The 27,882-nt window shown below is 38.7% G+C and overlaps 1 protein-coding gene across 1 annotated transcript in view; it reads right to left on the reverse strand.

Moving 5' to 3' along the window:
• Nucleotides 1-2,075: 2,075 nt before the first annotated feature.
• elp2 (elongator acetyltransferase complex subunit 2) overlaps nucleotides 2,076-27,882 on the reverse strand; it is a 35,485-nt gene continuing 9,678 nt past the window's right edge. The window contains exons 11-22 of the mRNA XM_055219468.2: nucleotides 21,031-21,159; nucleotides 20,739-20,888; nucleotides 20,457-20,648; nucleotides 19,673-19,742; nucleotides 19,451-19,549; nucleotides 17,542-17,599; nucleotides 13,637-13,709; nucleotides 9,542-9,731; nucleotides 6,059-6,180; nucleotides 5,824-5,966; nucleotides 5,638-5,751; nucleotides 2,076-2,584 (exon numbers count right to left, since the gene is read on the reverse strand). Coding sequence (XP_055075443.2) covers nucleotides 2,428-2,584; nucleotides 5,638-5,751; nucleotides 5,824-5,966; nucleotides 6,059-6,180; nucleotides 9,542-9,731; nucleotides 13,637-13,709; nucleotides 17,542-17,599; nucleotides 19,451-19,549; nucleotides 19,673-19,742; nucleotides 20,457-20,648; nucleotides 20,739-20,888; nucleotides 21,031-21,159 — 1,497 coding nt within the window. The 3' untranslated portion in view covers nucleotides 2,076-2,427. The remainder of the gene's footprint in view (nucleotides 2,585-5,637; nucleotides 5,752-5,823; nucleotides 5,967-6,058; nucleotides 6,181-9,541; nucleotides 9,732-13,636; nucleotides 13,710-17,541; nucleotides 17,600-19,450; nucleotides 19,550-19,672; nucleotides 19,743-20,456; nucleotides 20,649-20,738; nucleotides 20,889-21,030; nucleotides 21,160-27,882) is intronic.

A 27,882-nucleotide genomic window follows, 5' to 3' on the forward strand; every position in this document is an offset into this window, starting at 1 on the left:
TAATTTGCAATTTATAGATTTGAAAGGGGCACGCGCGTTTTCTGCACGTACGTTCGGTTTATGAATCACACCTACGTATTTTTGTTAAATGATCGTAAGATCAAATGTAGGATGGTTTTTACGCAGCATTTTATAAAAGAGTCCCCTGATTCAGAACAATTATCAAAACATACACAGTGTGTAAAAAAAATGTTGCTGCAGTTTTTTATAAATTGAGTAAGAGCGCCATCTAGCTGATAATCGCGGTATTACAGATCAACATAAAAACTCAGGAACATGTTTATTTTTTTTCCAGAAAAATGTTTTCTCTTAATTGACAAGATAACTCGTGCGGGAATAAGTTAAAGGTGTAATTCGTTTCTAGTGGTGAGATGGTGAATTGCAACCAACCTCAATTTCGAAACACAAAGAGAAACTACAATAACTGCCAAAGGACAAACATGTCATCGTCTGAGACAACAGCCGTTTCTCAATCCGAAGGCTGCAGCCTTCAGAGGTCACATTTGTTGGCGGCATACGTCATCAAGATTCTCTTATTTCAGAATATTAACGTTGACTGTTATACTTAGGTAATTGTAAATTGTTGTAATATGCTTATGACTTGCGAATGTAATGCTCAGTTAACGTATAAACCAGAGGCCTCATTTATAAAATGCTGCGTAGAAACCATCCTACAATTGATCTTACGATCATTTATCAAAAATGCGTACGTGTGATTCATAAACCGTATTTACGCACAGAAAATGCGCGTACTCCTTTCTTTCAGATGTGAATTTATAAAACGCAAATGATCTTGAACTTGTGCGTAGCTGAGCAGTTTCAGACCTCCGCCTTTAAACGATGTCTAATTAATGTCATAGACATATAAAATAGCGCTTGTCAATGTTAAAACCCAATTTCAAGCAGCAAGAATGGCTTATATTGCCAAAATCGGACAAGCAAAAGTGCGTACGTCTGCTCAGACCCTGCACTTTTCCACGTCAAAGACAATTTTAATAAATATAGACTTTGCTGTGGATTTTTGCGTACGCACACTTTACGATCAAATCTGTGCGTATGCACGCTTTATAAATTAGGCCCCAGGCTTGATAATGTTTGCAGCCTGCATATGCGACTTCTGTAGGCTGCAGCCTTCGGATAGAGAAACAGCCAACGTAGGGACAAAAAAGCTCTGTATCCTTCTAAAAGTTACACAATGCACCTTTAAGACATATCATAGCTTGGTGTGAGAACCCGAATGGGTGAAAATTTTTGGATAAACTCTTCCTTTAATTCTGAGAATATACAGAAAAAGAGAAAATATCCAAAATAAATACATATTACTATGTTGGATAGGTGTATGATGTGTTTGATCTCCCTCTTAAAGACTTACAGTAAACCAGAAAGTGAAGGTAGATGAATCAGTAATGGTCACTCCTCTACACGGAGCATAATGAATTATTGAGTTTTCTAAGACCTCACTGCAAACAGGATGCTAGAGTCTAGAGCCCTCATGTCACAGTCGGCTTTCTCCTTCAGTCAAACCCTCAAATATTTAACATGTCAGGACACACAAGACCTCTTTGCTTTTCACAACAGATGGGTCATTTAGTGTCATAAGAGCGCTCACCCTCACTGAACAGATATGGGGATTTTGGGATATAAAGATCAACAAAAATACTAAAGCTTGGCCATTTCATGTTTTATCAGCCATTGTTATATTATTTAGAATAATGTGTAATATGCTTGCAAGTATAATTAGGGTCGCAGCTACAGGCCAAAAATATTTCTTGCCAGCAATAAAGCTGTATTTTGTATTGCATTAAAAAAAAGTGCTTGTTCCTTGCATATAAAAATTTGTGTTAAACTCTCTGCATCACATTATGGAGGACCAAGCCTGCAAAAATAAAAAATAAAATAAATATTCACAGAAATATAAAAAACAAACATAAAAGAAATAAAAATACTCATGTTTATTTATATATTTTTTTTTCTGTGCATATTTTTGTATCTTATTCAAAAACATTTGCCTTTAGACCCTGAAAAAGTCTTTGTGGGTCGCTGAAGCTTGAGATAAATCAACACTCTGACACCTCTGGGTTAGAAAAGAGCTGTTTATTACAGTACAAAACTGTATTATAACACATCATAAATAACACAACAGTATACGTAAGTGATATGCAATTGTGTCAATATTTAAAGAACTTAGACTTAAGGAAAGTGAGGTAGATTAAACCACTTTCAGATTAGAGTTTAACCGCTCCCAGCTTCCCCTATGATATTTACAGCAAACCTATTTCTGAAATGAAGATTGTCACACTTCACTTGAACTGCTGTGAAATGTAGTCCATTCTTCTGACTATCAGCAGTGGGTCAGGTACTGGACACACAGAAGATTACCCAGAATGCATTTCACCCAGTCATGTTTCCAAAGGAAAGGTATTAGAATTAAAGTGTTGATATTTTGATGTTAAAGATTTTGACAGCATGATCTGCACCAGCACTGGCTAGCTGAACCCATGACTGGTCCTGGTTCCCATCCTCCTCAGCCCGGCCCATCCTCGGCCTCCAGCGCAGCCGCTTTACTACCAGAGTGTGACTTTGACTGTAGTGAAAGGATGGTCAAGGAAAAACCCAAATGGGAAAATGTTCATCAATGTCAACAAAAACATCCTCTCACACGCTTTCTGGATGTCTTTGTACATCAATTTATATAGATTTAATGTAAGCTTTGCTTATTTTCTTAACTCTTTTAGAGACTTGCTTAATGTCATACAAACATGCCAGTAAAAAACAGCAATACAGGCGGAAAACACCTTGCTTTTAAATAAGGAATGAAAGCAAAGTTAAGCTAAATCAACAGTATTTGTTGCATTATGTTGATTGCCACAGAAAAGTGTTTTAACTCAACCCATAGTTTAAAGCAACAGTTCATCCAAATATAATAATTTTTCTCAAAACAAATTCTCTCATGACGGTTTACTCACACTCTTGCCATTCCAGATATTTATGACTTCCTTTCTTAACACAACCAAATAATTGTATATTAAAATGTGGTCTTGCTGTCTTATACTTGGCACAACTTGATGAAGCACCAAAAATTCAGGTAACGGCACATATTTAAAAATGTATACTACATACATAAGCATTCCATTGATGTATGGTTTGTTATGATAGGGCAATATTTGGCTGAGATATAGCGATTTGAAAGTCTGGAACCTGGTGGTGAAAAAATCTAAATATTGAGAAAATCGCATTTAAAGGTCAAAGTCCAAATGAAGTCTTTTAGCAACACATTACTAATAAAAATGTTTGTTTTAGCGCTTTCTACTGGCTTACTGCTATAATGACCTTGATGACGGATGGGGATACATAAAAACCAAACATGAATAGGAAATCCCCAAAGAGTGGGTAGCAATGAAAGCAAGTTTGTATGCGAGTTTCTGGCCAATTTTGCTGCATCCACTCACAAAAATAAAGTTTTGTTATATTTACGGTAGGAAATTTATAAAATATCTTCATGTAATGTGATCTTTACATAATATCCTAAAAAATTTTGGCATAAAATATCTACAATTTTGACCCATGCAATGTTAAATATATTTTTTTTGCAATTAAACCATGTGACTTACAACTGGTTTTGTAATCCAGGGTCACGTGCGTTTTGCCACTAGACACAAAATAAATTTTTGAGGGAATTTTCATATTTGGGTAATGATGTTTCTGATAATATGATATAATTATATTTTTGAATGTTGCCAATAAATCAACAGTGACTTAATGTTATACAGCAGAAAACAGGTAAAGATACAACACACCACAATAGCAGACTGCTGGCTGGGTTTTGTTAGTAAGTATGATTAACTTTATACTGACAGTTAAAAAGTAATTCTATTACAGTAGTGTAATAAAGTGAACAGTTCAACCAATCATAAACATTAAACATGATTATGTTTGCACCCAACTCACGCAAGTCTCTTCTGAACACAAAAGATATTTTGAAAAATTGCAATTCAATAGGGGGCCAACATTTGCATCATAAGGATGCATTCCTTGTCTTTTAACATGTTTACATTTAAAGGGACACTCATTTTTCAGCTCCCCTAGAGTTAAACACTTGAGTTTTGCCGTTTTGGAATCCATTCAGCTGATCTCTGGGTCTGGCGTTAGCACTTTTAGCATAGCTTAGCACAATCCATTGAATCTGATTAGACCATTAGCATCGCGCTCAAAAATAACCACAGAGTTTCAATATTTTTCCTATATTCTGGCGTTATAATCAAGGACCTCGCTGCCACAACATGGCCGCAGGAGACACAATGATATTACGCACTGCCCGAAAATAGCCCACGTGGTAACTTTCAATAGCTGGGTACTATTTTCGGGCACTGCGTAACATCACTGCGCCCCCCCGCAACCATGCCACGACAGCAAAGTCCTTGATTATCACGCCAGAATGAAAGTATAGTTCCTAGCCATATCTGCCGAGAACATCACAACTTTTAATTTTCCATCAGTCTTAGTACATGATGTAACTACAGAAGAGTCAAGTTTTAAATATTTTTTAGCGTGATGCTAATGGTCTAATCAGATTCAATGGATTATGCTAAGCTATGTTAAAGTGCTAGCGCCAGACCCGGAGATCAGCTGAATGGATTCCAAAACAGTAAAAATCAAATGTTTCACTTTAGGGGAGCTGGAAAATGAGCATCTTTTCAAAAAAGTGTCCCTTTATGTCTGGTGGCAAGAATTTTTTATTTTTTTTTTCTTAAAGAATTAGTTCACCCAAAAATAAAACTTATATCTTTCTTTGTGTTCAGCAGAAAAGTAAATCACATTTGTAATCAAGCAGGAAACAAGAGCACCATTTACTTCCATAGTGGGAAAAAATATGGACATCAATAGGGCTCAAAAACTGGTTATACAAACATCTATCAAAATATTTGTGCAATAATTTTTGTTTCTATTTTTGGCTGAACTATCCCTTCAAGTCAAAATTATTTTCTATGATAAATCACCATTGTGCCTAAAACGCTGTGCACTGAGCATTGCAGAGGTACCAGCACGTCCCTTTAACTTCTCACTTCAAACATGCCAAACGTTCCCTCCTGTGTTTCTGAGGTGAGTGAACTTCTGGCTAAGAAATACCTAAAAGTGCCTCCACAGATGGTTTATCAATTACACCTACAGATAGACAGAGTTCAGCCAGTCTGGACAGAATCCACCATTTGAGGAAAGACATAGACAGCGAGAGAGAGCTCCGTGCAAACATAACACACAACAGGGCTCGGCCTCTTACTGACACCTCATTCTCTCTCTTCACGGATCAATGCGAAAGCTGCCCACGGGAGCAGCGTATCAACCAGAATCGTCTCCAGAGCAGCGTGGGCCAGCTAAGAAACATGCCGCTTTTTGTTGTCAATTACACCAGCACCACTGCTCTCCGGGAGCAGGTATGACTGTCTTGTTTAACTTGGGAATGTGTCATTTTCCGAGACGGTTAGGGTTATTGTTGACGGTGTGTATAAAATAAAGCTGTGGACTCGGTTCTGAAATCAGAAGACGCACATTAAAGCCAGAAAGTTATTTTTGTACTGTACCTATGATTAATTCTTGGGCTAATTCATTGAATCCGTGTTAGATCAGGAAAATGGATACGAGCAGTCTGATTCTCCACATTTGCTCCAGTCTGATCCAGAAGACAGATCATTCAATGGCCTCCATTTATAAAGCAAAATCTTGCCATTCTCTAGACCCACAGCCAACAAATAACTATACAAACACAAGATATATCAGTTAGATTTAAATGTCATCACATAAGGATTAAAATGAATGAAATTATACCTCTGGTCTGAACAGAGAAATGGGCAGAAGGACACGGCTGTGGCTGAATCTCCAACATCCAAAACAGAGGAGCAGGGACTCACATCTGCATCATCATGCTCACCGATACGCCCAACAGAACCACGATGACCCCAAATGATCACCTACAAACACGTAAACAAGAAGATTATGAAATGTTCATGTTAGATCTGAAATGGAAGGTGATCAACGCTACTGTAGTTAAAACCGAAGCTACCTTCTTGTCTCGGCTCGATGTCACAAAGTACTTGTTGTCTGAGCACCAGTCACATGACCAAATGATGCGCGAGTGAACCGCTGTGTCCTTGCTGGTGTTCGCGTAGAGTGAAAATCTGGGTTCTGAAAAAAAGATATAGGTCAAACATTGAATTATAATTCAAATATGCTAAATATTACTAATGACAATGTCTAAAAATAGGTAAGTATTTGACAGCCAGCATTGAAATGATTGTTTCTCTACAACAGGTTTGGGTGGGACTAATTAGATATCATTAGATTAGAAAGTTGTAACATCTGCCTCTCTATCGCCATCTCTGTTTAAAATGTAAAATTACAGATTACTTTATGTGCTCAACTTTAAGTGAGTTTAATTTTAGCGAGTTTAATCTAGTGGTGTGATTGTGAATTGCAACGAACAGCTCACCCCTCAATTTCAAAATAATGGTCGACAGGACAAAATTATAGTAGCCACCACAGGACAAACGTGTCATAGTTTGAGACAACATGGGGACGAAACGTGATCTGTAAAGCAGTTTGTCCGTTAAGGGCTACGGTAGAAACATGACGGCGACTTCCATGTAAGGGGACCCGCGGTGTATGTAGATAAAAACGTTTTCTCAATTAATTAATTTTAATGAATTACAGTGAAGGCTCCCTTTGTGCCACAGAAGAAGCTGCATTACAAACGCTATTCCAGGAAATATCTGTAGGAATATTTATATCGCTGTTCTTCAAATTTGTTTCAGGTATTTTCATGATAATAAAGAATATTTTGAATGATTTTGTTTAATGAGTTTTGCTTTTTTAAATGCACGTTATAAACGACTCCGACTCATAATGATTTTAGATTGATAAGGACTTTCTACTGACCAAATGCCGTAGTACACGCACAAGCTGTGCATGAAACACAGAATCGATTCTGAATCGACTTCAGAGCCATTTTTAATAGGACACGTGATTAATAAACACAATACAGTTCATTATGTAAGGTCTTTATACAGCACTGGTAATATAGTTGTGTATATAATATTGTATTTCTGTCAAGAGATCCTTCTAAAAGTTAAAGATCCTTCTAAAGTTAGGTAAGGTAGACTGATTTTTTTGTACTTGCTCAATAATTTTTTTTCTTATTTTAACTAGAGATGCACCGATATATCGGCCAATAATAGGTATCGGCCAATAAAAGCAATTTAAAAAAAGCATTAAAAACAGCTGATATAGTCTGTCACTCAATAGAGAACAGGAAAATTAAATAAATTTGAGCTCTGTGTATAGAAAACGTAAAGAAACATTACTAGTTTAATGTTCAATTGTCAATGGTCATTATATGAATGAATAACAATAAGAAAATTTAATTTTCAGATTTAGTTAAAGTAAGTTAACTCTTTTCCCGCAAGCTTTTTTTAAGTTGCCAGCCAGCGGCAGCATTTTTTATGGTTATCACAAAAGTTTTATGCCTTCCAGAAAAAACATTTTTTTTTTTAAATATATAAACATATAATATATATATTAAATGAAAGAACAGACCCTATCTTTATTTGTTCTCTTTGTATCACCTCTCAAATATGGGTAGGTCTCTTCAAAAATACCAAATTTTTAGCAAAAGGCAAGTACTTTTGTTAAAGATCTGATTCAGAGCGATGATCAAAACATACACTGCTGTTTTTAAATCAGTGGATAGTGTTTTATAAGTTGGGTAGGAGCGCCACCTAGTGGATAATAGCGGAAACATAGATTGCAATAAAAACTCATCATTGGCAGGGAAGCTTTTACTCGTCAATGGCGGAGAAAGAGTTAATATAACCACTAGGGTTGTGCCGATAGACGATAGTATCGTGTATCGACGATCGTCAGACATATCGCTAACAGCAGGCTTTCATGACGATAGTTGCCGATAGTTATTATTATCATCATCATAATTTCACATTAACATGCGCATTGCGTGCTTTTCCTCACATGAGAGGGTTTGTGGGCTTTACTTTGTGCGAAAGGACCTGAATGCGTGCGGCATGGACTCCTCCTAGCACTTGAACTTGTAATACGTGCAGCTCTGACATTTCCTAGAGAGGTTGTTAGGCGTGCAGAGGGTTAAAACCAGCGAGTTTGTTGTTCCCGCTCCCTGGCATGCAGGAAATTTTAGAGCGCCTGGACTTAATGATACGCTCGAAAAAAATGGCATCCGTTTTAAGAAGGTTGCGATGATAACAGTGTTGCCCTTGCTTCTTTTTTGTCCACCTTTCACGTGAATTGTCATAAATAAGTAAAAATGAACAAATTAATGAGTAAACTACTGCCCCGCCCCCCGATACTATCGTGTATCTGTGATCTCACAGGCTGATGATAGGACGATCTCAAAATGGGGCATATCACCCAACACTAATAACCACCAAACTAAATATCGGCAGATATCAGTCTGAATATTCAGCTATCGGTATCGATGGAAAAAAATTATATCGGTGCATCTCTAATTATAACGGAACAAAAGTTGCACATTTCAGGTTAAAAATAACAATAATAATAAACAAAGGAGTTGATACTGCTTTTTCTGACCTCTTGTACTGTGTTTGCAATAGCTTGACAAGCAGCTTTATTTCCTATTGAAGCAGTTAAGGTTTACATTACATTTATGCATTTGGCAGACACTTTTATACAAAGCGACTTGCAGTGCATTATGTGTGTTCCCTGAGTTAGAACCCATGACCCTTTTCCCTGTTCATGCAATGCAATGCAATCACATTACATTCATGCCACATGATTTGCTATGTGCTAGTCAGTTGCATGTATTGTTAAAAGACGGCAGAGTCTCATTCTAAAGTGAATAAGATTGGACAAAAATGTGTGCAGTTCAAAATGAGTCATGGATATTTTTAGCTTGTTTTCCTGGAAGAGAAATACTGTACAATTATCAGTTTTTGAATCCCCACTGCTAAACAGGTCATCACACCCCGGTGACGCCATCTTAGCCAAAACCCTCTCTGTTCATGTGTCCCACACACACCAACACATGCGTGCCTCCTCTAATTAAAGCTCAGTCAGCCGCCAACTGGCGAGACTCATTAGCCAGAAAGGCAGAGAAAAAGAGGGAGACAAACAGAGAGAAGGTGGCGTAAAAAGGAGTGTCGTGTCTTTGTGAAAAGATTTCTCCACACCTGACACATCTGCACCATATAAGCTGTGAGTAATACCAGCATCAACTAGAACGGACTGCGGCATGCCTGAGACCTCGGTGGCCAGCGGTGCCCCGGACACGTCAGAAAATGAAGAAACAAGACGCTCCTTTGGTTAACTAGTGTCAACTGTGGTTTATGCTCAGAACGCAATGCAAACTTCAGTTAAATATTACAGTTGGTGACCTTCTACAGTCCCAGAACTCATGAAGTGCCGACAAACAATAGAGGAAGGATTGGTTGAATCAAATTGATTGTGCATAAATGGAAAAACTGGTATGGAATTGATAAGCCCAGATGGGAAGTATGATAACCTGAATCCGAGCCAGGGTTTTCCCGTCTCCATAGCGACCAGGTGCGGTCCCGCGAAACGGCGAGCAAAAGGTGTCCGTCGGGCGAGAAAGCCATCTGAGTGACGGTCAGACTGTGATAGGCCAGCGACTGAAGCTGTTTCCAAGAGGTGGAGCTCCACAGCAGGATGGCAGCATACTCTGCTTTAGAAGCCTGAGACATAAAAACTTTTCAGTTATGTTCAAAAAAAGTTTCTAAAGCTTACACTTAATTAGTGAAACAGAGTTATAAATGCACACAGACAGTAGGTGGCGGTATGTGGTCTTGACACCTGCATGCCATTAAAACCACCAAAACATTCACGTCTTCTGTTCAGCCCTTTCAATATGAACTAAAAAGTAACATAAATAATGAAAAATACAGACAATATGAGATGTAAGTAGTAGAAACCACAGTATTTATTTACTATAGTAAACTGTAGTAATATTTAGCAACAACCAATACACATCATCAACCCAGAGTGCACTACACGCAGCCTTCATAGATTGAAATTGGTTTATTTTTTCAAGTATTTAACATGTTTTCAGCAACATATTTTAGTAGAAGGCGGCAAATATAAATGATTAAATATATATATAAATCTAAAAAAAATGATATTGGCTTCATACTCTTAGAGAAGACATGATGATCTCTGAACATACGTTTATTGCCTTTTAGTTTCCTTAAATAATGTGGATGAAATTGGATGGAAGCAGTGTCGTCAATGGCAAGTAGTGTCTTTATAGCTTATTATTGGTAAAATAATAAAATAGTACTGTATTTATATGCTACTAAAATATCTCCTCTATATTAAAGGGGTGGTTATCTGGCTGTTAGCTCTTTCCTCGCCGGCGGTTTTTAAAATACGTTGCCAGCGCGCGCGCCAGCATTCTTCATGATTTTCACAAAAGTTTAATGCCTTTCAGAAAATGTTCTTACTAAAATATATAAACATACAATATATTAAATGAAAGAACAAACCCTCTGCTGTCAAAGAAAAATCATCCTACCTTCATTTGTTCTCTTTTTATCACCTCTCCGTCTCAAATATGGGTAGGTTTCTTCAAAAACACCAAGTTTTGAGCAAAAAGCTGAGATAATTTTATTTTTGTGAATGACTTTTGATAGAGATCAGATTCAGAGCGATCCTCAAAACATACACGGACATACAGCTGTTTGCCCTAGGGCGATACTTCCAGATTTTATAAGTTGTTGTGGATAATAGTGGTATTACAGATTACCAAAAAACTCGTCATAGGCAGGGAAAGAGTAGAAGGGCTGGTTATCTGGCTGCTTAAGAATGTTTGATCGTGTATGGTGTGCACTGTAGTCTCAGTCTCAGACGTCACGCCCACAGACTGTTGGCTAAACGTCTGATGTTTTTCGTACACTTTTCTGGAAACCCTGTGAGAATGTCGAAGTCGTCTTTGATTGGTTGAAATAAACCGGATTTCCAGGAGACGCGAGTGTCGCGATTAGTTTCGGTCGCTGGAAAACAAAGCTCTGACGTTCCATTGAGGAAGAGAATCAGTTGTGTTCACGTAGATAATAATGACCAGTTATCATGATCAGCTAAACATTGGATATGCAAAGTTTGCGGCATAGACTCTCTAAAAGACCTCCAAGAGTTTTGCTTTAGGCAGTTGGTGGAGTCCGGAAAAAGTTTGGTTCTTCTGAATTGCTTGTAGGTGTTACAAAGTGAAGAGATATACTTCAAACAGACAATTAAAGGGAGCGTCTCATTGGTGGGGCTGTTGATGAAGTGCACAACGTTGTTCTATGTTGAGTAATGTTGTTTATTTAAATGCTATTCGGTTGCGGCTGGTTATTTCAATAACTGACTTGTTGCCAGCCTGCTCTTTATTGTGGGGAGTCCTAAACGTGACGCTAGACGAAACAAACTGTGATTGGTTGTTTTTACATGTCGGTCAAACAGCTCGTGGGCGTGCTTTGTCCAGAAAAAGCAGCGAAAAACACCAGACCTTCAGTATTCATGCTTTGTTTAAAAAAAAAACATATTTTACCTGTAGTCTACAACGCTGTTTCCATTCTCCTAAAAATGCGCAGTTGAGTTCCTGTTTCTAAGCCCCTCCCTCAGAAATATGAAATATGTGTATCAGATTGGTAACCTGGCCCAGCGTGTTGTGATTCGTTAACCACCTACCGCACTTTGTCCGGAAATGTCATGCCCCTTGCCATTTTGGGTAGTACATGTGCTCCGAGGTGTATGAGGCATTATGAGATTTGAACCTTGTACCTCTCAGATGCCATCCTTTATCACCAACATCTTGGTCAAGCGGAGTAATAAATGGTCATCTTTATTTCTGAACCATGTACATTAGGGGTGTCACGATTCTCCAAATCCTCGATTCGATAACCTTTTCGATTCTAAGGTCACCATTCGATTCTCGATTTTTTTAAATTTTTTGAAAGCACAAAAAATACCATTTTTAGACTAGACTTTCACGAAATATAATATCTGACCTTGAACCCGGAGATGCCCTGCCATGTTCGTCGTGCTGCCAGAGTAAAAATATAGTACACGCACACACAGATATGTATAAAGGCTAGATGTGTTACGGTGGAGTCTCTAACGTCATCACCTGGCGGCCATCTTACCTCAGACAGCTCGCTCACTTGTAGCATTGAGTTTAATGGTGCAGGTACTTTTTCTAACAATTTTCGAACGGTTTGGTTTCTTACCAGCTGCGCGGGCAAGACATCTAGCCTTTATACATATCTATGCATGCACATACCTGATAAAAGGAAACTTCCTGTCAGATGAACATCTGTCAGTACTTTGCACCTTAAAAATGCGCTTTTATTACCGTCAGACGAGATTGTGAGACTATACTCCAATAAGTCATGTTTAAATGCTGTTTTCATAACTCTTAAGCAACTGAAATAAGTTGTTGTGAAACTTAAATAGATCTCAATGGGGTAAGAAAAAAAATCTTGAACCTTTTTCTTAAACACTAAATTCAAGAAAAATTCAAGAAAAATTAGCTTACCCCATTGGCAGATTTTTTTGCTCGTTTTATGCACAAAATCAGTTAAATTTGATAGTTTTGCTCTAAAAACTAGACTTATTTTCTTGGGTCGTTTTGTTCATCAAGAAAAAGCATCTTAATTTAAAAAATGTAAGATATTTTTACTGAAAACAAGACAAAAATACTAAGAATTTTTTTTCTTGAAAATCATTTTTTGCAAAGTGCCATCAGTTGTGGTCTTGAAATAAAATTCTGAGTCCTCTTTGTCTGAGACCGAGACGAGACCGAGTAAAAATGCGATCGATTCCAAGACGAGACCAAGACCTTTAAAAAGTGGTCTTGAGACCGGTCTTGAGACCGAAAACGGTCTTGAGAACTACAACACTAGATGTGTATTCCCTGAGAATTGAACCCATTACCTTTGCACTGCTAAAGCAATGCCCTATCAATTGAGCTACAGCAACACAAGTACTGAAGTAATACGGCAGAGAGAGTTTCACTAGCAGTGTCAGAGAATGAAGCTCATGTCCACAGCAAAGTCCCATGGGCCTGCAGGATCCCAGCATCAGCCCTGCTAAATAAACTTCACCATCTCCACCCAAGCGTGACCAATGGCAGGTGACACGCAGAATGTGCTTTCATTCAGAAGGGCTTTCTGTGTGTGATCAGCTCGAGTTTGGCAGAACCACAGGACATGAACCAATGATCTCCTTTCACTGTCTAAGAATATACGTGTCAGTGGCTGGAGGCAACTGGGCCTGGCTACAAACTAGAGTCATAAGATATCAATGTGTTTTTGGTATGATAGGAGGCTTGTTATTTTGAAGATCCAAAAAGATTTACTTACACATGGATGTCTCCTTAAAAGAATGGGTTTTGTTTAATTTCTAATTTCTTCTCTATGAGCAACAGGCGTGTGAAGGGGATTGTGGGATTGATGACAGAGTACATTGTAACTGTTGTGTAGTACAGTAATAACAGTAGAATTAGGGCAGGTTAACACATTCATGAATTTGATGTCCAGTAATGATATTCTGTGGGTACGTTTATGTGACACTAATGACCATCTGGTCACCCACGTGACTGTACCTTACATGCAGAGGCCACCAGAGTCCTCGAGGAATCCGACGCCAGACAAAACATCTCAAAGCCATGCCCGTACCTGTGGAGACACGGCGGAGAGACGTATGCTAATGAGTGTTCTGTCAGTGTCTCCTCAGAAATAAAGGCTGAGCAGCGTGAAAGGTTCAGAGAGACGGTGGGGCGGTGATTCAAACGCGAAAGATTCATTGTGTGTCAGGATTGTCATACACGTCTCTCTCTCTCTCTCTCTCTCTCTCTCTCTCTCTCTCTCTCTCTCTCTCTCTCTCTCTCTCCTGTGCTTACGGGAGTGGAAGAAAGCTGTGCGCTCTGGCAGCCATTAGCGGATCTGCTTAGTAATTTCCAGCTCTGGATGAATGGCTCGGGAAGCCAGGCTGTCAGTTACTTACAGTCATGCATGGAAATTATACTAGCCTACCTAGTGCTGGCCTAGAAAACTGTACTAGAAAAACTGAATTGCTTATAAGTGATAACTATGAGTGAATTGTTAGCCTGTTAAAGTGCAATAACGGTTTCACAAAATGAGAAAAAATTCACTTGTTCCTACAACCAGTGCAAAATGCCTTTAAGTGTCCAATTTTGTATTAGACCGCTGATGGTTTTGCAAATGTCAAAGTCATGTGTCATTTTGGTTTTCTGGGTAACAAAAGCTTGGCAACTTGAGGCTATAAAATACTTATGCAAGCACACAAACACAGACATAAATGCTTGGCCATCATGTGTGTTCTTGTGTTGCAGTGATGGCACAATAAAAATGCTCAGTACTCAAGGGGGAAATAGAGTAGATTTCAAAGCCAATAAATCTGATGTATTTATTGAAGTAGATAAACCTGCAAGACCGGAGGTCTCCAAAATGGGACCTCCAAATGAGGTGGTTAGGGTTGGGTATGGTACTCCAGTCCTTCCGACCCACCTCCCAGAATGTTTTGGTTGTCTCTCTATAGACGGTTTCATCGGACGCACATGCGGTGACGCATTATGTGTCTGGTCTGAACTTTACTTCCGGTTTCATTTTTTTTTATGGTCCGACTATTTGCTAAACTGAACTCTTGACAAATACCTCGTCGAAAATAACAAATGTTTTGGTTTCCTAGGTAATTTACGTGTTGTTTATTTGGCTTGTATATAAATAAACTACTTTAAAATTACTTTGTTGTTATTTATTCTTAGCGGAGTTTACCGGAAATTACGTGTTGACCACGAACGCCACTTGTTTATGTTGTTACTGCTGAAACCGTCTATATAAAAATTGCCAAACGCAATCAATCCTAATCCTTTGAGGAATAGTCTATCCATTTTCCATATTGAACTATGTTATTACCTTAACTAAGAAGAGTTGATACATCCCTCTATCATCTTAGTTCGTGCACGTAAGCGCTGTGGTGTGCCGCAACACTTTGATAGCATTTAGCTTAGCCCCATTCATTCAATGGTACCAAACAGAGATAAAGTTAGAAGTGACCAAACACATCAACGTTTTTCCTATTTAAACTGAGTAGTTATACAAGCAAGTATGGTGGCACAAAATAAAACGTAGCGCTTTTCTAAGCGGATTTTTAAGGGTAACTATATTGTATGGCGGTATAGCACTTTTGGGAGTACTTTGACTCGCCTGAAAAATCTGCTCCCCTTCTCACTCTCATAATGAGTGTTACTGCACCAAGTCAAAGTACTCCCAAAAGTGCTATTACGCCATACAATATAGTTACCCTACAGAGTCATCTACTTTCAAATCACTCTTGTGCATCTGTGACTTCACACACCGATCGATCTGCGCAGCACCGCGGAAGTCAAACAAACCCATTTCCCAAATGAACACACTAAAGTGTAATTTATAATTGTGCATAGGTTCTACACAGCGTAGGCTGTGCGTAGCCTGATGCGTGTCTCTGCAAAAATGTAATGACGCCTTTGTTCTATGCGGATCGCAAGCGGTGTGATTGGTACGCTAGAACCCCTCCTGTCAGGTAAAAAAAAATCTGCTTTAATCTATGAATATATTTATACTTAATAAATTACTTCTCAGTAATCAATCGTTTTTAAGGATTCAAGTGTTACTGATAAAGTTAAACAAAAAAGGATTATTAATTTTCACCTCGCACACAGTGTTTCCATTGGAACACACTGAAATACATCACTTCCGATCGGACGTGTGACATGCGGAGTAGTCACATAATTTTTTTTATGCATCCACAGCTCAAACTGGATGAGATTATTACGCATTTGGCCCATGGGCTGCCAGTTGACTAGCCCTGCCCTACAGCATCGAGGCTACACCACAGAACCTATGCAGAACTAAAATGAGCCCTTAACAAGTTGAATCAGGTGTTTTATATAGGGAGACATTTAAAACATTTTGGTGTGCGTGTCGTGAGGTCTGGAGTTGAGAAACACTGGGGCATGGGGGTTTAGGCGCGTCGTGTCAATCTGTCAATGGTAGAAAGCCACACCTTGTTTTGGAGCTCCCACCCAATTTTGGAGTTTCTTGACCCCCTTTGTAGATCTCCAGATTGCAGGTACAGCGGGGAAAATTGGTATTTGAAACATGAGCATTCTAACCAGTAAGGGGACTTCCAAGTGGGCTATTGACACAAAATTTGTGTGGAAGAATGGGCCAGAATCACTCCTGAGCAATGCAGACGACTGGTCTCTCCATACAAGAGACGTCTAGAAGCTGTAATCACCAATAAAGGCTTTTCTACGAAGTATTAAATAAAGTGTGTTCAATACTTCTTCCCTGTGTCATTTCACTTTATTTATTATGACTCAACTTGTATACTTAAATGTTCTGATTTCTTTGTATGAATTCAAAATTTGGCTTGATGGCTACATCTGGTGGAAATTTTGTGTCACTAGCCCAATTACAAATCCCCTTATTGATAAAAATGCTGATGTGTCAAATACTTATTTTCCCCACTGTATACCTTTTTTTTCTTATTATTATTATTATTAAAGATTCTCATAACAACTAATTTACCATCATTTAAATAGAAGTTTTGTAACCATTAGTCGACTAGTCTACGTATTTTTCGGATTATAAGGTTTTTTGTTTTTTTTTTAATAACTTGGCTGGTGTTGCGTCTTATAGTCAGGTGCGCCTTGCATGAATTAATTTGGACATTTATGAGGCAAGAGACATCATTACCGTCTATAGCCGCAAGAGTCCGCTATATGCTCCTGTATTTATGTAATTTAATGGATTCAGTGATGCGGAATGACGAGTCTGCAAACTTAGCTTGTTCGGTTAATTTAGACTATTCAACCTCCCAGGTAAGTTAATAACTTGCCTTTCCAGACTTAATGTCTGTTCTTCGGCTTGGATTTTGTGAAATAATTTTCTAAATAAACGCGACGTATAGTCCACTGCGACTTATATATGTTATTTCGTCTTAACAACGCATTTTTGAATGATGCGGCTTATACTCCGGTGCGGCTTATAGTCCGGAAAATACGCTTAGTCATTGTTTTGTGATTTATTGGTTTCTACATAAAATCATTCTACATAATCTAAAGTACATTCTGTGAAAATATGACATTGATCTTTTTAATATTGACTGAGTATCAATAGCTGAAATCAATCTTTAATCAAACACTCATAATAATAAGATTGAGACTTCAGCCTGGATTTTACAGACAAGGTTTGTGTACACCGTTTTATGAATGTTATAACTAAAACAAAGTAAACTGCAAACTTGTTCATTAAAATGTCTTTTTTTGTTTAGCATCACCGCATGCAGAATGAATGCGTCTTGTCATGAACTGTAAATACCTATTATTCTGCATTATTTATCCATGCAAGCTGGTTAAGCAATAATGTAGCAGGGCATTAGTGCCTGATGCAGAGCAGCCAATAAGAGCAGACAAACACAAATGAGAATTGATGGGACACTCACAGCTTCTGTACTTCTGGCCACAATGTGTTCTGCAAGAGATCATCCTCTGTCGGGGGCTCTGGTGAGACACACACACAGCCACAAAATACAACCATTATTATGAGAAATGAACAGATGTAACATAGACCGTGTTTTTATATGCATGGTTTTTTAATTCAGCAACACATACACAGCCCACCAATTGAAACAAAGGCAGCTTTATCTACAATTTTCAATGAGCGTAAGCTTTACAATATGTCATAAAACAAATCTAGCTCTCATTTTGAAGGCCTGCAATAATATCATTGCAGTTATATTCATTTGTGCAACATATGAGCCAATTGAAACAGAATGGAGACCAGGATTTCATTTCTGGTTCGCAGTTTTATTTGAATTATTTCTATATTTGCTTCTCCAAGAGGGAACGAGGTGAAGGCGGTGGTATTATTCCATTAACAACTCCACATCCGCCTCATTGCCTGCCCCATAGCCTACAGTCATCAATATTTTAACTTTGCAATTATATAAGCTTTCTTTCTAATTATGATTCCAGATTAAGGAGCTTTTTCAATCACGTTGACAACGTTCGCCACTATTTGCCTAGAGCAAGAGAGGCATAAACCCCCTGCTTCAGTACACATAACCACCTCCCTCCCCCCCATTTGCTGTAATAACATTTGTCTCCGGTATCACAGATTCATGCCCCAGATACATGTATAAACCAGAGAACATTGTCTTTTATGTTGCAGCGATGCAAAACATCAGCGTTTTTTCAAGCGTAACCCAAAAGCTGTGAAATTTTATCCCTGTGAGCTGTGGTGCTAATATCTCAAATAGGGTTGCACGATATTGAAGAAAGATGCAATATGTAATAACTTGCTTAATAATGTGATAAAGCATTATCTCATTACATTGCGTATAAGTTTGTAAAATCAATTTCAATAAAATAATTTAAGCTTATATAACCAACAAACATGTCACATTCTTTCTAGGGAAAAAAGCATTGCTCTTTCTCTCTCGCAAGTCTTAAGGCACTATTAAAGGAAACTAGTTATTACAGTTTATAAGTTTGAAATATAGACATTTCACGCAGAAGACGTGTGGATTACCTCTTTGAAAGATGAATGCTCTTAATAGGGGGTTTAAAGAAAAACACCACCGGTTTTCAATATTTTACTATGTTCTTACCTCAACTTAGACAAATTAATACATACCCATCTTCTTTCAATGCGTGCACTTAATCTTTGTTTAGCGCTTCGTAAATGTGTTAGCATTTAGCCCCATTCATTCCTTAGGGTTGAATTTAACAAGGATGAATTTAGAAACCACCAAACACTTCCATCTTTTCCATATTTAAAGACTGTTACATGAGTAGTTACAAGAGTAAGTATGGTGACACAAAATGTAACAGTCTTTAAATACGGAAAAGATGGAAGTGTTTGGTGGCTTCTAAATTTATCCCTGTTTGGATCCTAATGAATGAATGGGGCTAGGCTAAATGCTAACACATCCACGACGCGCTGTACAAAGATGAAGTGCACGCATGGAATAAAGATACGCATGTATTAATTCATCTAAGTACATAGTACAATATTGAAAAAGGTGGTGTTTTCCTTTAAATTCAGAGGTTGTTCCCTGATCCTTGTTTTCTACCATTATAAGCTTAGAAGAACAAGGACATTTACTAAAATAACTCCAAATGTGCTCGTCTGAAAGATTATGTACATGTGTGTATCAGATTGCTTAAGGGTGAGTAAATCATGGGCTAATTCTGATATTTTACTGGAGTATCCCTTTAAGTACGGTAATTTAGTTAAGGGACACCATTGTGAAATGCACATTCGCAATATTTTGCAAAAAGTAATTTTTAGATACCAACATAATGTAACATTTGTATAAAAAGAAAAATTGAAAATAAATAACCAATTACCTGTGAGACTGAGAGGTTGAAAGTAGGACTCTTTGTATTGGTCGGACCTGCTATTGAAATCATCTGTGTCCTGTTGAGGGATCTGAGACGTAAGATCGCCTGTGATCAGATATCACGGCAAAGGTTAGCAACTGCCTCGCGACTCTTAGGATCGGCACAATGTTTCAGTATAATCCTGCTGTGGTCAATGTGCCACAGTACAAATTATTTAAAGTATCCTACCTTGAAACACAGCCTTGTTGGACAGGCCAAGGGCAGGTGTGCTGGCTCCTTCTGGCAGATCAGCTATTTCCTGGACATTCGGGGGGAAAATAAAAAAATTTTATATACCCGTTTACATTATTTACTTTCATTTATGCCGACTGACTCACAAAAACGCCATGTTTTTTTAATTTACGTCAGATTTTTGCATTTAGCAGACGATTTATACAAAGCGACTTACAGTGCATTCAATCTATACATTACATTTTATCAGTATGTGTGTTCCCTATAATTAACAACCTTTGCGTTGCTGATGCAATGGTCTACCGATTGAGCAACAGGAAAAAATATCAATTATTCCTTAATTTGTCATCAAATTAAGGAATAATTGACGACAAGACGTTAAATAGTCGAAAATAATGCATACCCAAGGTGGTAATGCAGCACGACTTGAAGCGTTACAACGTTGGGTGTGCATTATTTTCAAATAATTCAAAGAGTTAATTTTTCCGCTTATACCACAATTACCACAAACATTGCTCTGGTGGTTATTTTAAGACATTTGGCAGGTCAGGTGTGCTAAAAATAATGCATAGCCGTGGAATATGTCTCTTACCAATCAGAATTAAGCGTTTAACAGCCCCATGGTATAAATAATTATATATGCATATGTGTATAAACATAAAGAACATTGAGATAATGAAGCACTGGGAGACTATAATACCTCTCTCGGAGTAATTAAAACGGATGTTTTATTTGACATGGCTAATTAAAATTTGAAGATGAGATCATTCCAATTACTTACATTGGAGCCCAGTAGCTTCTCCAGAGAGGTGCGTGATATGTTGGCAAAGTTCTCCACAAAATTCCTCGGAGCCCTAAACACCCGCAGGACCTTTTCATCAGCACCGGACACAAACTGAAAACGTCCGACCATAGTCAGACACTGCATGTCGTAGCCGTGAATCTGAGGCCTGGAGATCTCATGCCAGGTTATCTGCAATGTAGTGCAGGCAACTTAAAATGTAACAAATGAAAGCATACAGACAGAAACATGGATTTAAATAAAATACGTTTTTTTATATACCTGTGAGCATCCTTTTCTCTTCCAGGGTGTGAAGAGTCTGGTGGTTTGGTCTGATCCGGCCGTGATAATAAACTCTCCCTCAGGGTCCCAGCTTAAATCCTGCACTGCGTTAAAGTGACCTGAAACCACGACCCCAGGCTTCCACTCCCCCTGTGCAAAATGAGCACCCATACTTAGCATAAATCATAGCGTGTGGTGTGACCGTTTCATTAGGGAAAGATCATGGCGAGTAATGTCTGTATTAACTGTGTTTTATCATTCAAGCGTGACAGACGGCTGGTTGGTGTCTCACCTGGCTGTGGTCATGTTGCCAGAGGTGCAGCGCTCCGTGGAAGGCATGAGCCAAAATCATTGAGCCGTCTGGACTCACCTGGCAGCCGTAAAAACCCAAAGTGTTTCCTCCAACTTCCCCAACACGAACCTGAGGGGAAAACAGGAATTAATGGAGTGACGCATGAATATTCAGAATCAACTCTCTACTGTACTGACCAGTTTAGAGTATTCATGAGGTCTTTGAATATTGTGACCAAGCACATTTACTGGATGAACGGTAAAACATTCCCGTAGCTCAACTGGTAAAGCACTGCGCAAGCGACGAAAAAGGTCATGGGTTTGATTCCCAGGGAAAACACATGCTGATTAAAATGTATAGCTTTAATGCAATGTAAGCTGCTTTAGAGAAAAGCGTCTGCCAAATGTGTAAATGTAAACAAATTAAAGCTGAACTTCTGCTGATATAGTAGATGCTTATCCAAATCAATTTGCAGTACACTACAAGCATAATTCCCCTGGCACCCCTTAGGTTACGTGACTTGCTCAAGGAAACAACAGCTTGATGATTCACAGGGGTTGAAGCAAAAAAAAAATCCTGAGCCTGAACTTTTTTGGGGACGGACACATTGTTGAAACTAACTAGTAACATATCTGCCATTGCCATTATCACTTGACAGGCTTAAACTACAGATTACGATATGATATTGGAAACCACAATAAAAAGAAATGTTACTCACTAAAATATGACGCAAACAGAAAGTTTTTGTTAAACTTTTTGTCATCATTTACTGTATGCCCCAAAGTAAACCATCAGACTGAACAAAATCAGGTCACTAGGTAAGTACATCAATGTGGTGCATTTTAAGATTAAAACAAAAGCTATGTTTATGCTCGCCGCGTCCGCACGGGTGCGTTGGTGCGCGCGGCAAAAATGACGTCAACGCGGAGTGGGCGGTCGTGCGTGTTGGGAAAATGACCGAACTCGAGGCGATTCTCTCCGAGCAGGCAAGCCTCTGACGTATCTCTTTGATCAATCCAAGCAAAACAATGTATATATTTATCTGACACTCTGAAAGTAAAGTATGGAAACTTTTCAGTTTAAAACACAAATTCAAAGTCCTTTATCAATTAGGTCGTCTTCCCTAGGCTTCATAAATTACTCTCCATCCTGCTGACTACGTTTACTTGCTACGTGGCGTCTCCACTCGACATCTGCAGCTGGACCTCAACCACACTTTAAAGACCCGTCCCATTCTATTTCTGATTGGCTAGTTTGGTAGTTTGCTTGAGAAGGAAAGATGTGTTCCTCTCTTACTATTTGTAGGCGAACACATAAACTCGCACCCCAGAGATCTGGCCTGGTGCCGGAAAACTTTAAGCCCTGGATTCATCAGTCAGGATTTAAAGTTCAAACCTCCAAGCTTTTAGTTACGAGCACAGGCCTTAGTCTAAACCACATTATTACACTGTACATTGTAACTTGTTTAACTTAAACTTTAATTGATATCTAATATTTTTAAGTTGAATTAACTAAATATTTTAAGGCAACCATGTAACTTACATTTTTAAGTTGATCCAACAAATCTTTTTTTACAGAGAATTGGAGTTGATGTTGGGTTTACTATACTGTCAGTCACCTTTAAAACACATTTTTAAAAACATAATGTTTCTGTAGCTCAGCAGTAAGGAATTTTTCAATACCAAAGAACACGCATATAAGATTGGGAATCAAAAAATCAATTCCAATTCTGGAATCGGATACTTAAGGTCAGAAATTGAATCCTTACTATACAATGAACATTTCAGTTCCTCCTGTCAGTTCCAACATGCACATTTTAAATGGCACCTAAAATGCAAAATCCACTTTTACAAGTTTTTTGGACATAATATGTGTTGGCAGTGTGAACACAACCACCCTACGATGAAAAAAAAAATCCACCCGCTCCTTGTTTTTTAATCCTCATTAAAACAAAGCAGTCTCTGTAGACATGCCGTTATGAGGTCACATTGATAAAGCCCCGCCCATTTAAAGTCCTGCATTACCAAAGTTTCCACACTCAGCGAGTTGTACTCTGTGCACTAGATACTATTGTCTCAGATTGTATTTATCAGATCTATTTTAACTGAAAGCGCTCACTGTCTGTAAGAAAGTGAGGAGCTGCAGCTCATTTGCATTTAAAGGTACAGACTAGGGATGTCCCGATCCGATCACGTGATCGGAAATCGGCCCCGATCACGTGGTTTCAGACTCGATCGGAATCGGACGTTACCTCCCGATCAGGACTCGGATACATATCAGGGTTTAAAATCCATTAAAGGTCTCGCTCTGCTCCGCGCCAGTGTACGCGCTGCGCTGGTGCGTGTGAATTGATGAGAAGAGAATAGGCTTGTTAGACTTCATGCAGCGCCATAAGAACCGGCAGCCGGATGACGTCAAAGTTCCGCGAGAGCGATTTAAAAGCAAACTCCTCCGTATGATTTCGCGGATCACTCTCGCGGTAGTTTGACGTCACCCGGCTGTCGATTGTTGCGGCGCCGCATGAAGTCGAACAAGCCTATTGACGTGCTTTCAGTCATAGGCTTCACACACTTGCGTGCAAGGAACCCACGACAAAACCGGGCTTTTACCGCTCATTTAAACTACGCGTTGATCGTTTTTGTCATCATGTGCTCAGACGCAGCTCTGCGTCTCAGAACCTCAAGAACGCGCATTCGCGCAGGATACTGTAGAGATGACATGAGAGATAGATAGAGAGGTAAGAATGGTGCCCACGTGGAGAAAACTTAATAGAAGTCTAGAAACAAAGTATTAAAGTATGTCTAGCCATGTCACTCATCTCATTACAAGATGTTAACTAGATAACTGGATACAACTGATTTTATAGTTTAATATAATGTATTTTGATTATACAGATTAATTACTACCTAACTATAGGTATTTTATAACTAACTGCTGACCAGCTTAGGGAATCTCTATGGCTAATTTATAAGATATATTGCTGAATCAGTATGTTGTTTTTCTTGTTAATTGAGTCTTTTTGGGTAGTCTATCTTATGCCTAGAATAAGTCAAGGAGGTTGATTCTTATAACTTCCTTCAAAGTTTGATCAATTGTGCATAATGACATGTGCAACAAATGCATATAGGGTGTCAGACTCATAGATTTGCATAATTTAAAGTTCAGGTTTTAAAGTTTGGGTCAACATGTGGCACAGCTTTAAAACAACTTATAAAATCCTATCAGAGGTCCAAAATGTCATTGAAACACACCAGTGGCTTTGCTGTCATCAGGATTAAACATGTTACCCCTCGAACCCTCCCTCCCAACAGAGCATCCCCACAAAACAAATCCCAATTTAACCCCTGTACATATACTATATATATTCTCATTATTTTTTAACACATCTGTAGTTATGCACTGGCACAGAGTTAGACTCTTTTGACTCCACACAGAAACAGCAATGCGTGCGGCATGACATAAGGAACATCCTGGTTCTGTTTTTTCGCTCTTATTTATTCTTTTTTTATTTATTATAGAAGTATCGGATCGGGACTCGGTATCGGCAGATACTCAAAATCAAATGACTCGGACTCGAGGGCAAAAAAACCTGATCGGGACATCCCTAGTACAGACATTAAAACAGCTTTTTTGCTCCCACCCAAATAGGGGCATTTTGAACATGCTATAAAAAATGATCTGTGGGTATTTTGAGCTAAAACTTTACAGACACATTCTGGGCACACCTGAGACTTATATTACATCTTGTAAAAAGGCAATAATAGGTGCCCTTTAAAATAGACCATATATTGTAAAACATATAAAATTAGATATAAGTACCAACATATCGACCGTTAAAACAGTACGTTCTATGTAGAATGAATATAGGTAGTTTGAATGAAATTTGTACGTACTACCTCCGCTGTATTGATACATCAAGTCCTAACAATAAGCGGCTAACTCGGATGCTGTTAAACAAGCGCAATTAAAACACAAGGAATAATAATTTTCCTGTTTTTGAACAGGTGTTTTTGAATATGATGACGCCTCTCCTTTTTATTGGATGACTCCTTTCTGGGGCCCACGGGATAGTAAAGTCCATCGAATGGACACTTCAAAGCTTTTTGGAAGTAGTAGATCATCCGGGTACTTCTGACTTCTTTTTTTACCACATGGGAATCAAAACTGGAAATTAAAAGAATCGGAATTGATCAAATTTAAACCATAACCAACCCTACCCACGTATCGATATAAATTTATACCTAGCAATGCACTATAAGTTGCTTTGGATAAAAGCATCCGCCAAATGCATTAAAATGCAATTAAAGTTTACAAAATCTTCAAGATTATTTAATTACTACAGAGAGAAACCAGTTATGTTCAGGTAGCTACTTCTGTGTTAATTATCACAAATGAATCCCCCGGCAGAATTCAATTCTATCCCAAACAGCAATTATATACAAAACAAAAACCTGGGAACCGAACAGCACACACTTCATCACATTCTAGAGATCTTTATGAGATCTTTATGGAATGTGACCCCTGATAAACCTGCTGGTCAAGAGGGCCGCTAATTATCCGCAATGAATCCCGAGCAATCCGAGTTGAGAGTCTACAGCTGCGCTCCATCATAGTTAAGTATCGGTCTAATGTGCACCCAAGACAGCAATTAATCAGGCAGACAGCCAAAAAGAAGGAGTTATGCAAAGCGGGGGCTAGTAAAAGCGAAATAAATCGTGTTTGCTTCCTTCAGATGCATTAATGCGATGTTGAACGTAATCACAGCGCGCACATTAAAATAAATACGAGCTTTAGATGAGCAAAAGCTAGGAGACAAAATAGTTACATTCAGAATGAATCGGTGTAAACTCCCCTGACAAAAACACTGTAATCATTTTCTCAGTAAACTGTAATGTAAAAAAGCAGCTTGGCCTCCGTCTGGCCTGTGTCTAACACGCTTAACGCGGTTCGAGTGTCTCGCGGTAATGGAGAAGCGAGTCGTGCCGTGGTGGAGCAAACGGCAACATTGTACGAATCAAAACAATTAGTCATGATTATGCCTTCAGCGGTAACCTGACTCAGTTTTTATTAACGGTAGTGTGCAAACAAAAAATATAATCATTGCCAAAACACATACACGGAATAAAAAAGGCAAAGTTATTGTAAATACATGAGCGGCACATGTGGCAAGCGATTGTGTGCCCTAAAAGCCCTGGGCTTTCCTATCCTTGACCTTGCAAAAGACAATGTTTGAATCAAGTGATTTGTCTCATTCAGAGATGTCAGCGCTCAATGATTCACACTTTTTGTCATGCCCAGTAGAGCAAGTCTCAAAGATATTGCCAGATCAGGTAGCCGGCTTAAGCTCTCCATCAAAATGACAACACTACGTAAACAAATCGGCCATCTCACTCAACTACGCCAAGGTTTTACGAAGTTTTAGTGTGGTACGGACAAACCTACTGTATTGTTGGATTTGAAACCACAAGCCATCAATTGATAAGGACTATTGACTTTCTACGCTTGTGCGTACGCCAACAGAAAGACATTTGAGTTGCCCTTCACTGGCGTATCCTACGGAGCGAGAAAGGCGGAACTAATGGCCGCTATAAAGACGTCCCCTCCCTTTAAATGGCACGGATCACGGAGACATTCGGGAACAAGGCAACGTTTTGAATTCGGCTACTCACATATCACGTCAGCTCTCATGGGCAAAATACGCGATCACTCTTGTTTCAGGAAGGAACCCCAATATGGATCTGTGGCACGATGTGTGTTATAACACTAACCACAGACATTAGGATTAAATTAGATGCATTTCTTCATGCTATGAGAGGGACATGAGCGATTCCTGTTGTGTAACTATTCTTCAATTGCTTTCGAGAGCAAACACGGCACATTTCGTTCTTTCAGGAGGGCCCGGCTGCACAACTACTGCACCCCTGAGAAAGCTACTTATCACAGGTGGGAAATATCGTTCAATCATAAAGTACATTTGAAGTCACTTTGGATAAAAGCATTTGCAAAATGACCACTTATATTATCTTGCACTTTATCTTGCAAGATAAAGGCAGTCATTACCGGACTAACTAATGCTTTGCTTGTGTCTTCCTCTGCATGACCCATTTCTACAAACAGTGACGATAGACTCTCGTGTCTGAATTCGGAGTAAAGCATGAGCCCATGAGGTCTAGAGGTTAAAGATGTGGATGAAGGAAAATAAACCATTAGCACAACACTAATAGCCCGAGGATCGCATGGACTGAGAATGGTCCCTCGAGTCTGCCATCCTGCTAACTGGCAACATGACTTATTAGCAGGGCGTACTTTACCCAGCGGTACCCCACTGCAAGTCAGCTCTCTGCTAAATTTGACCAATTAGTCTAATCATTATGGAGGAGTCTGTTCTTGTTTTAAACCTGTTAATTAACCACAGTGATATTGGGCATTTGCTGCTTAGTGGGACACTAGCAATCAGTCCGAAAGACACAGTTTAAAAAAAAACAAGAACTGTTATGTGTATGAACGAATAAAAGCACAGGTTTGATGATCTACACCTTAAGTCCACAGTATAGTCTACAGTATTTTTTACAGTGATTCTCACGAAATTAGACTTATGAGGTGTCATGAAACATTTTGATAAAAAAAGTAAATGCAAAGTAAGAGTATCAAAATAAGAAGCATACAGTTATAAACATCTCTTCATGTACTATTTTGCACGTGATTTCAAATGACATCATACAAACCAATTTTGTTGTTTTTTCCACATTTAAGGGGAACATTTTTATTACCGCAACGTGTCCATGACTGGATTTGGGTTCTTTGACATAGAAATATTTATAATGAAAAAATCTAAAAAATAAAAAGCTTCAG

This window comes from Misgurnus anguillicaudatus, chromosome 20, assembly GCF_027580225.2.
Source record: "Misgurnus anguillicaudatus chromosome 20, ASM2758022v2, whole genome shotgun sequence".
In the NCBI taxonomy this organism is placed as follows: Eukaryota; Metazoa; Chordata; class Actinopteri; order Cypriniformes; family Cobitidae; genus Misgurnus; species Misgurnus anguillicaudatus.